This window comes from Macrobrachium rosenbergii, chromosome 7 (assembly GCF_040412425.1).
Source record: "Macrobrachium rosenbergii isolate ZJJX-2024 chromosome 7, ASM4041242v1, whole genome shotgun sequence".
Lineage (NCBI taxonomy): Eukaryota > Metazoa > Arthropoda > Malacostraca > Decapoda > Palaemonidae > Macrobrachium > Macrobrachium rosenbergii.
The window spans coordinates 35,740,043-35,752,299 of record NC_089747.1 but is presented as its reverse complement, the minus strand read 5'-3'; the positions used below and the strand labels follow the sequence as shown (position 1 = coordinate 35,752,299).

General features: G+C 33.7%; 1 protein-coding gene across 1 annotated transcript in view; it reads left to right on the top strand.

Moving 5' to 3' along the window:
• The first annotated feature begins 11,779 nt into the window (after positions 1-11,779).
• The window catches only part of LOC136840518 (uncharacterized), a 32,720-nt gene continuing 32,242 nt past the window's right edge, over positions 11,780-12,257 (top strand). Inside the window, exon 1 of the mRNA XM_067107171.1 lies at positions 11,780-11,871. Within this exon, the coding sequence (XP_066963272.1) occupies positions 11,784-11,871 (88 nt within the window). The 5' untranslated portion in view covers positions 11,780-11,783. The remainder of the gene's footprint in view (positions 11,872-12,257) is intronic.

Here is a 12,257-nt window from a genome sequence, read left to right as displayed (position 1 = left end):
AAATTAACAAAAGTGACTCGGCAAAAGCTACGGTCATGAAATAGAGTGACTCACACCCCCTATCAATGGAAAAGCAAGTAGAATAATGATTCTATACCAAGCAATACTAGTGAATAACACCCTGACCATCAAACAAAGTAATAAGGTCATATTTATACAAGACCAAATAATACTCTGCATCCGACTGAGCAAATTCCAATGCCAGCACAAATGAACCTGCAGCAAAGTGCCACTGACAGGTCATCACATAGTTCTTCTCTGCTGTCTAATGAGAACCAAGACTTTATATATATATATATATATATATATATATATATATATTATATATATATATATATATATATATATATATATATATATATATATATATATATATATATATATATATATATATATATATATATATATATATATATATATATTGATTAATCACGTGAGCACATGATTTGCTTATCACACATCACCACAGGTGAAAAACGGAGAATGAGTATAGGACCTGACCTGACTGGTTTCGACTTTATTTCCAGGTAATTGACGGACTGACACATAACAGTAGAAATCACAATATAAATACTATGGAGACAGTATAGGCAAACATACTAAACTGTTGGAGACTACCAACCCACACCTGGCTGGTGTAATTGAAAGGAAGGGGGCCAACAAAGCTTATTACTGATAGTGCCCACTTACTCTGTTTTACAAATGCGATTATCTTTTTTCCATACATATTATAGGATCAAGTTTGTACATGCCTTGACTGATATTCATATTACAGCCATCACTTTCTTTTATAATGCTAGATCCAATGAAATTTCATTCCAGTGCATTATTAGAATAATCTGTCTTTTTCGCTCCAGCTCAGTTGTTTCTATAATTGTTCTCATTAACATGTACAAAGCTTTCAATGTTCACCTGTGCATATATTGCTCTTTTTTTTGCTGTTCCATTCTCCTTATCAGTGTTTTTTCCAGTATGATCAATATTATACCTATCACAAGTCATGCATAGAATTTCATATACTTACCTTTTAGTATTGTCGGGAAAGTTGTTTATAAGTATATGTTTCATTGTTTTATTGTTCTTTAATGCTACATTAACCACAAAATTCTTAAGAAGATGGGAATATCTTTCATATCTTTATTATATGGTAGGACAAACAAATTCTTTGTGCTGTAAAGTTCTTCCTTGTTTTGATACAGATTCTTTTTTGCCTCTTCTGATTCTAGTACAGGACATTTCAATTTCTTGCCTGTAATCCTATTTATCTATTTCATCATCAGTAAGTTCAGGGCTGCTTATATGTAGTGTTCTTAAAAACATAGATATGAACACAGATTTCTTAACTTCACTGCTGTGGTCAAAATAAAATTATTGGAAATAAAGTCAGACCTGGTCACGACTTACACCCAGTCTCTTGTTTGTTCACCTGTCATGATATATGATAAATGATATATATATAAATACATATATATATATATATATATATATATATATATATATATATATATATATATATATATATATATATATATATATATATATATATATATATATATATATATATATATATATAATACATAATATTATTATGATCTGAGATTATGTGTATATTTTGATTTGATGTCTATGATTTTGAGATGTCTTTATTTCTTACAGATGACTCTTGTGTTCTGTATTTTGATATAATTTTCAGCTATTTTATATGTTTTAAGGTAATTTTGTAATGGACATTCATTTATGCTTATAACACCTAGTTCGTGGAAGCTAAAGTTTAAATTATGTAGAGGGAGAGAGATTCTGGAACCATTATCAGATAACCACATCTTGTATTGACACAAGTGTTTGGGGTGAAGGCAAAAAGGCAAGGGCCACTTTGCTTATCTTTGACATGTTTGACAGTTCTTGGCCAAATGCTTTATTATATGTTTATCATGTGTGTCTGTTCCATAGTTATTATTTTTATCTATGCCTATTATGCTTTCCCTAATCTGAGTAGAAAGGATGAGGAAGTGAGAGGGATGAAGTCGACACATTGACAGCCGACACAGATTGGTTGCAAAATGCTTTTTCTATTTACCCAGGTGTTTTGAGTGGGCAGATGCTGTCAATCATACAGATAAGAGCCCTGTCATGTTTTCTTCTGAGCTTTTGTATACTGTGTGTATTCAGTATTCATGTACACTGTGTGTATTCAGTGTTCTGTGTATTCCCTATGTGTATTCTTTGAGTATTCTGGGAGGGCTTGAAGATAAAAGAGGAGTACTGAATGAAAAACAGTTAGTTAAGCAAAAGGGGTTGCTGGCATAAGGTTCTCTCTCTCTCTCTCTCTCTCTCTCTCTCTCTCTCTCTCTCTCTCTCTCTCTCTCTCTCTCTCTCTCTCTCTCTGCTCATAATAGGGTGTAAATTTTGGTCATTCTCCCACTAATGTTAGTAATTTTGTGAGTTACTGAAGATGTTGGTATTTTACAAACATTGTGAAAAGTGTATAATGGTGTACCACTTGTAAAAGGTAGTGTGATATTTACTGGCTTTATATTATGTTAAGAATTAAAGTGATGTCTTAAGTAAAAGAGAGTTATTATTTTACTAAGTGGTGAGTGTACTTTCTTTAAAGGTGGAAGTAATATTTGGAAAGATTGAAGTAATCTTTACACATGTTTTGTCTTAGCAAAGTTGCTGCTGGTATATGTTTTCCATGGCATGTTGAACATTAATGTGTCCCTGTTTTGACATTATTCTGTTGTGCCCATATTTTTATAATTTTACAGTGTTATATAAAGTTTTTTGTTGGTGATTACTTAGAGTTTTGTTTACATTGTTAAGATTTCAGTGCATACTTATTATTGAGATTTGAGTGAATACCTGTATTGACTCCCATTTATTAATGTTTTAGTGAACACTTGGACTAATTGCAGATGTTCAGATGTATATCTAAAACTTGAGTGAAAGTTAATGGTTTAGATTTTACTTGATTAAAGTGATTTCATGATAAATTAAAGTTTTGTGACTTAATTTTGGTTAAGAAATATGAAAATCTTACACTGTTGTCAAGTAATAGCGAATCTTTCTGAGATTGTGAACTCTGCTTATAACTTTTGAACTTAGAAATAAATTTGCCTGTTTAAAGTTTTAAAAAGCACAGTGTTTCATTTTGACCACCAGTGATTAGAGAAATTAATGTATGCGTACAAGGTAAGTGATATATCTGTCTTGTTCTCCTGTATCAAAGTGAAATAGAACCAAGGAAACCGTTATAGTGTTTGCTGAAGTGATGCCCATTTTCCACCAGTCTGTTTATAGCTTATTAGTTGTTACCTCACCCATAACTTGATAAAGTTAGATTAATTTTTTCAAGTAATAAACAAGTTTTAAGGGATCACTGTACCTTTAGAGTATTCAGTCTTAATATTTTTGTTATGGGGTTTCAAGTGTCTGGCTGAAGTGAGGTAACTTTCTGGGTCTTATTATTTGTGTAATAACCAGGTACTTAATCACTTCTTGACAAAATATTTGGTGCCCAAACCCGGGACACGGGATCGGACCCAGGATCGAACCGTGACAAAATATTTGGTGGCCAGACCGGGAGAATTAAACAAAATATTTGGTGCCCATCTTCCAGGAAGAACTAAACAGAATATCACTCTGGTTTATGGTTTATACTGGTAGTGTTAGGAATATATTTTGGTAAGAGAATGACCTTATAGTTGTTTTGAAGTTTATTGTAAACTATTTAGTTGAATAAACTAGAGAAAATGGCTCTGTTTGAAGTTCAGGAATTTTTAGGCGCTCCAACCATCAGAGAGTTATCTGAATCTCACCTGACTAAGGCGCAGTGGACTCTCTTAGCAGTGATATGTGGGGGTAATGTTACTAGTGATATGATTGAGGCACAAGTCAAGTGTGTTGCAATCCAAGCGTTAATAAGCTCTGGTAAAGTAGATGGAGAGTTAAGGGAGGCATATGAATTGTTGAATGCAGCTGAGGTAGAATTTACAAATAAACTAAGGCAAGAGAATGAGAACAGTGATGTAGAGGCAGAGCTTAGACATCTAGAAACAGAAGAAAATTGGGGTAGACTGAAGGTGCTAGAATCAGAAGAGAAGTTACTTAGGTTGAGACACCTAGAAACAGAAGAAAATTGGGGTAGACTGAAGGTGCTAGAATCAGAAGAGAAGTTACTTAGGTTGCAGATGCAGGCTGATAAAGAAAAAGAAGATAAAGAAAGAGCAAAACATGAAAGGGAGTTGGGGTTAATCAGAGCTCGATCCATACTATCTGTAAACCCATATAACTGTGTCCAAAGTAATGCAGACCCTGTGTTTGATGTAGTGAGAATACAGAAGTTAATTCCAAAGTTTACAGAAGAAGCTCCAGATGAGTTTTTTGAGCACTTTGAAAAGGTAGCTACAGGTATGGGATGGCCAGAAGATAAATGGTCAGTCTTATTACAGAGTGTTCTAATTGGTAAAGGAAGAAGTGCCAATTTAGCCTTATCAGCTGATCAGTGTAAAGAATACAGTGTATTGAAACACAATGTGTTACAAGTTTACCAGATGACCCCTGAATATTACGATGAAAAATTCAGATCTTTGAAGAAGGATGACAAGATGACTTTCTTAGATTATGCCCATAAAGTAAGGAGATGTTTTAGACGGTGGTTGAAGGCCGCTAAAGTTAAGTCTATGGACGAACTTGAAGAATTAGTGGTCTTAGAGAAATATCTAAGAGAAATTCCTGAACATATAAGAGCTTAGTTGAGAGAGAGAGAGGTGAAGAAACTTGATAAAGCTGCTATTCTAAGTAAGGACTATAACATAATATCCAACAAAAAGAATTATAGTGTCAAGTACCAGAACCAACAATTCACAGGTTATAGGTCTCAGTTGAGTTTTAAGAACAGTGATATGAGAAACCCTTCCAATAACTATACTAGTACAAAGCCAGGATATGCCCCACAGCAGTGGAATGTTAAACCTTCACCTTCTAGTCTGTTCTCAAGACAGATGCAGAAAACTAATGTTGTTTGCTACAAGTGTGGAAGAGTAGGACATTATAGTTGAGATTGTTATAAGACACAACAGCCGATTAAGCCAGTTGGACAGGTGATAAGGGGTAACCAGGTAAAGCCATCTACGGAGAACTGTGGGAAAAAATTAAACGAGACAAGCAGAGTGCTTAGCAACCAGTGGAGATGCAACTTCGAGTACTGATGGCTGAACAGTGAAGAGGCTTTTAAGCCATATATCTCTTTGAGTGTACAGGTACCAGTGAAGATATTACGTGATACAGGAAGTAATCATCGTGTGGTAGCTCGTGGTACTCATTCCCAGTTGGAGAAGAATCTCACCGGAGATTCAGTTATTTTAAAGGGTATAGGAGGAGAGGAAGTAACTCCTATATGCCGCTTGCATTTGTCATGTAAATTAATGACAGGAAGCATTGATTTTGCTGTAAAGGACTCAATAGCTGTTGAAGGTGTGCATGTTTTACTGGGTAATGAAGTTGGTGGTGTTCCCTTGGTTCGTTGTTGTATAGTGACAGACAAACCATTAAGGATTAACCCTTTGGTAGAGATAGAGAGGAAAAACCCTCACCTATTTCCAAGTTGTGTAACTACCAGGAGTATGAAGAGAACTTAGCATAGAAGTGAAGAAACTGAGGATTTACCTGCACCAGAAGGATCAAGTGAAGGATCTTTGAGCTTAGAAGAGCTGTTTCAGGAAAGTGAAATTTCCCCTAGTGTCAGTAATGAAGAGATTTTTCAAGAAGTGGAGAATCCTATTATTGGTGAAGAGACTCAGCGTAGTCAAAATGTTCCTGAAGATAGTAGTGAAACTACAGTGGCAGAGTTGGCAGATATTGAGAGTTCAACCCTTGAAGTTGGACAAGTGACTAGAGAGAAGTTGGTAGAACTTCAGAAGAAGGATACAACGTTAGCGGATTTGTTTTTCAGAGTTGTTGACCAAGAAGAGATGCAACAAACTCCTACTTGTTATTACCTAAAGGAGGGATTGTTAATGAGGAAGCATCAACCTGCAAATATTCCAGGAAATGCCAAATGGCGGGAATATCATCAAATTTTAATTCCATTTCCACTGAGGAAACAAGTTGTAGCAGTAGCACATGAGTCTGGACATATGGGAATCAGGAAGACTGTTGAGAAGGTTATGAAGTATTTTTTTTGGCCTGGACTTCACAAGGATGTTAGCAAATTTTGCAGAGAGTGTCATACATGCCAAATAGCTGAAAACAAGATGAACAATTCTTCAATATTAGAAAATTTGGAGAACAAACTAAAACATCTGAGTGATGATCAAAGCAAAGAATTAAGTGAGATGATTGAAAATTTCCCTGAGATTTTTACGGACATTCCTAAGTGTACTGACTTGACAAAGCATGAGATAAAGATCAGAGAAGATGCTAAACCATGCAAGCAAAGAACTTACTGTGTATCACCCTTTCATTGAGATGTTTTGAAAAAGGAAGTTGAATATTTATTGCAGCATGGATTGGCAGAATCCAGTTCAAGTCATTACAGCTCTCCTTGTGTGTTAGTGAAGAAACCAGATGGCTCGTTTAGGGTGTGTACTGATTATAGGAAACTGAATTCCATCAGTGTAGCTGATAATTATCCCTTACCTCTTATTGGTCAATTACTTGATAATATTTGGCAAGCCAAGTTTGTTTCTAAAATAGTGAAAGAGTTACAAAGATTTGTGAGTATGCCTAGAGTTTATCACCTATTCTGTTCAAGTTTTTCAGCCATAATAATTTCCCTGATTGATTGTATAATCTTGTTGTGTAAAGAGCGAGAACATTTTTGGAAAGAGCAGTGTAATTGTAGATTATTTATCCCGTTCCAAATCGTTGGATTCAAACCCGGGATAATTATTCTTCTGGGGGGAAGAAATATTATAATATGAGATTATGTGTATATTTTGATTTGATGTCTATGATTTTGAGATGTCTTTATTTCTTACAGATGACTGTTGTGTTCTGTATTTTTATATAATTTTCAGCTATCTCACATGTTTTGAGGTGATTTTGTAACGTACATTCATTTATGCTTATAACACACCGTGTTCGTGAAAGCTAAAGTTTAAATTCTGTAGAGGGAGAGAGATTCTGGAACCATTATCAGATCACCACATCCTGCATTGACACAAATGTTTGGGGTGAAGGCAGAAAGGCAAGGGCCACTTTGCTTATCTTGGCATGTTTGACAGTTCTCAACCAAATGCTTTATTATATATTTATCATGTGTGTGTCTGTTCCATAGTTATTATTTTTATCTATGCCTATTATGTTTTCCATAATCTGAGTAGAAAGGATGAGGAAGTGAGAGAGATGAAGTTGACACGTTGATAGCCGACCCAGATCGGTCGCAAAATACTTTTTCTATTTACCAGGTGTTTTGAGTGGTCGGATGCTGTCAATCATACAGATAAGAGCTCTGGCATGTTTTCTTCTGAGCTTTTGTATACTGTGTGTATTCAGTGTTCTGTGTATTCCCTATGTGTATTCTTTGAGTATTCTGGGAGGGCTTGAAGATAAAAGAGGAGTACTGAATGAAATAAAGTTAGTTAAGCAAAAGGGGTTGCTGGCATAAGTTTCTCCCTCTCTCTCTCTCTCTCTCTCTCTCTCTCTCTCTCTCTCTCTCTCTCTCTCTCTCTCTCTCTCTCTCTCTGCTCATAATAGGGTGTAAATTTTGGTCATTCTCCCACTAATGTTAGTAATTTTGTGGGTTACTGAAGATGTTAGTATTTTACAAACATTGTGAAAAGTGTATAATGGTGTACCACTTGTAAAAGGTAGTGTGATATTTACTGGTTTTATATTATGTTAAGAGTTAAAGTGATGTTTTAAGTAAAAGAGAGTTATTATTTTACTAAGAGGTGAGTGTACTCTCTTTAAAGGTGGAAGTAATATTTGGAAAGATTGAAGTAATCTTTACACATGTTTTGTCTTAGCAAAGTTGCTGCTGGTACATATTTTCTATGGCATGATGAACATTAATGTGTCCCTGTTTTCACATTATTCTGTTGTGCCTATATGTTAATAATTTTACAGTGTTATATAAAGTTTTTTGTTGGTGATTACTTAGAGTTTTGTTTACATTGTTAAGATTGCATTGCATACTTATTATTGAGATTTCAGTGAATACCTGTATTGAGTCCCATTAATTAATGTTTTAGTGAACACTTGGACTAATTGCAGATGTTCAGATGTATATCTAAAACTTGAATGAAAGTTAATGGTTTAAATTTTACTTGATTAAAGTGATTTCATGATAAATTAAAGTTTTGTGACTTAATTTTGGTTAAGAAATATGAAAATCTTACACTGTTGTCAAGTAATAGTGAATCTTTCCGAGATTGTGAACTCTGCTTATAAATTTTGAACTTAGAAATAAATTTGTCTGTTTAAAGTTTTAAAAAGCACAGTGTTTCATTTTGACCACCAGTGATTAGAGAAATTAATGAATGTGTACAAGGTAAGTGATATATCTGTCTCATTCTCCTTTATCAAAGTGAAATAGAACCAGGGAAACTGTTATAGTGTCTGTTGAAGTGATGCCCATTTTTCACTAGTCTGTTTACAGCTTATTAGTTGTTACCTCACCCATAACTTGATAAAGTTAGATTGATTTTTTTAAAGTGATAAGCAAGTTTTAAGGGATCACTGTACCTTTAGAGTAATCAGTCTTAATATTTTTGTTATGAGGTTTCAAGTGTCTGGCTGAAGTGAGGTAACTTTCTGGGTCTTATTATTTGTGTAATAACCAGGTACTTGATCACTTTGTGACAATATATATATATATATATATATATATATATATATATATATATATATATATATATATATATATATATATATTATAATGATACGATCTTATGACATGTATGTTTTCTGCAAATTTAATGTGTTTTATATAATTTTGATATATTTTCTTTTGTATTTCTCATGTGTTGTGAAGTATAATGAGGTGATTTTGCAGTATGCATGTTTTTATGCAGTGTTTATATATTTTCTCTTGTGTTTGTCATGTATAGTCTGTGATAGTTATAATAACAGTGTTTGTTGGGGATGCTAAGACTCAGATTTAAAAGGGTTAGTTGACTGGTGATAAGATACATTTTCCTGTTAGGCTCTTGTGTTCACAGCTGAATGTTTGATCAGGTGTCAGTTGGTGACCACAGGAAATCTTTTATGCAAGAGAGAGGCTAAAAGCACTTAAGTTATCAGCCAAAAGGGAGATGAGGTGACAGGCCTAGATAATATTAGTTGACCAGGGTGATAAGCTGGTTCGCCTCTATTAAAAAGTTAAGTATACCTTAGTTTTCCAGACCACTGAGCTGATTAACAGCTCTCCTAGGGCTGGCCCGAAGGATTAGACTTATTATTACATGGCTAAGAACCAGTTGGTTACTTAGCAACGGGACCTACAGCTTATTGTGGAATCCGAACCACATTACAGCGAGAAATGAATTTCTATCACCAGAAATAAATTCCTCTAACTATTCATCAGCTGGCCGGGGAATTGAACTCCGGCCCATCGAGTGACAGTCCGCAGCTCTACCGACTCACCAACAAAGAGCTAAAAGTGCTTGTATAAGTGTGCATACAGGAAACCCTTGTCAATCATACAGATAAGAGGACAGGCTTATATAGTTCTCTGAGCCAGAGAATAAATTATCTGTTTATTCCTGTTGGAAAGGAAGAAACTCTGTTTATTCCTGTTGGAGAAGAAGAAACTCTGTTTATTCCTGTTTTCTTCCAGGGTGACCCCTTTCCAAAAAATGCCTAACTGGCAACCCAGGTTTAATCTCACAGAAGATTTTTGGTAAAACTAATCAGTCCAGACTGAGACCATGTAGAGGTTGGTCTTTCTCTCTTTCTCTCTCTTATCCCCTCTTCATTTAGGAGAGAGTAAGACTTGTGGTCACTCTCCCAAACATACTCGTATAAGTTTTTGGAAACTGTTAATAATATTTAATGCTCCCTTGGTAGGATCTGACATAACGAAAGAGTGTTAGCAGTGTATGTAACAGGCACCTTAGATAAAAGTGTATACTGCTGCAGCTAAGAGTTGTGTAAAAGTGTTCAGAAACTTGTATGAGGTAAAGTGGTTTTTACTTATTTTTTACCATGGTAAAAAGATACAAATTTGAAAAAGATTTTGCCTTAGTGAAATTATTGTTGATAAACCTTTTGTGCATTTTTTGTATGTTCTTGTTTTTACATTTTTTGTGTGGTTCTTGTGTTTACAATTTCATAGCTTTACCCAGACTTTTGTGTTGGTGATTTAACATTTATTCAATTAGCACTTTATATGTTTTGATACTTTAACATTGCATACTTGTTTTGATTTTCATTTGTTAAGAATTTTTTCAAATTTGGAGTAAATCGTTATAGTTTGAATTTTGTTTAATTAATGTAATTTCTTGATAAATTAAAGTTTTGTGAATTAATCTTGTTTAAGAATGAATTAAATCTTATGTTGTTTTCAAGTAATGGTAAATTTTTTCAGGTTATGAATTCTAATTATAAATTTGAAGTTAGAAATAAATTTTTGTATTTAAAGTTTTAAAAGCACAGTGTTTCATTTTTGACCACCAGTGAATAGGGTTATTTGTGTATGCACAAGGTAAGTGATAAACATGTTTTGTTCTCCTTCAGATCTTTTTTTTAAGTGAATTAAGACCAGGGGAAACAATTATAGTTGTTTGATGGAGTGATGCCCTTTCCTTCTAGTATATTTCTTGCTCAACAGTTACTACTTCACTCATAACTTGATAAACCTAGACTGATTTTTCAAGTGATAAGCAAGTTTTTAGGGATCACTGTTACCTTTAGAGTGTTCAGTCGTAATTTTATTTTTATAAGGGTTCAGGTATCTGGCTGAAGTGAGGTAAATTTTTGGATTTTGTGAATAGTTGTGTAATAACCAGGTACTTGGTCACTTCGTGACAATATACATATGTATACACTGGTCATTACTTTGTGAGGTAGGTATGCAAGTGTAATAACCTCAATGGCCTTTTAACTTCTCAATTTCTTCATACTTTTTGGATATGCATGTCACTACTGAGATTGAAATCAAAATGAAAAACCAAATGAAGAAATTCTGACGTACCCAAAATATCAGAATGTTATAATGTGAACCAACCGACCATGGCGAAGTATATAAACTTATTTTTGTTCATACTTGCATATACCTTTCGAATTAAGATATACTTATATAGCTTGAACAGAACCAGTGAAAAGAATATCCAAAAAGTGCAAAGAAATCACACACACAAAAACATGTGCACAAACACACACCCACACCTACCCACACACACACACACACACACATACATATATATATTGTATATATATATATATATATATATATATATATATATATATATATATATATATATATATATATATATATATATATATATATATATATATATATATATGACATGACACGCAATTAGCAACAGCATCTTGCGCTCAAAACAATATAATGTGATAAGCGCTTCCTCAACGATAAAAATGCACTTCATTTTCATTTGGCCGTATTCCCTTCTCAATTTTTTTCGTCCTATTGACTGCAAGTTTTAGTGTTGATATATGCTCATATGCATTAGCGGAATTAGATTATCTAATCTCCCTGAATCATCTCTAAAAAGATGAACAGTAAACATGTCTGGATGCTCGAATTATCCCGGAACATTTGATAAGCTTTCATTGAAAAAAACATGAATTGATGTTCTTCATTCTTAGTAAACAAGATGCAACGAACAACACTGGGTTACGTGGGTAGCCTTCTGGTCTTTTGTAACATCTTGCTTGTCCTCACAGGCTACGAGATACCTCGAGGTTAGTAATGTTTGTTAAAAATATATACACAGACACAGACACACACACACACATATATATATATATATATATATATATATATATATATATTATATATATATTATATATATATATATATATATATATATATATATATATATAAATAGGATATATATATATATATATATATCAAAATAATAAAAGATAGAAACTTAATGCTATATATTTTGGAGGACAACTGTCTCCCTCTACAGGCAGGTAATGAATGAAAAAAGAATTACAGAAAAGCAGTATTTATACCAAGAGTTCCAAAGGTCAGCCAGTACATCACTCCAGTTGATAGCTTCTTAATCTTCTTAATGGCTGGTTGGAGGAAGATTTATCTATAATATCTGAGACCCGAGCTC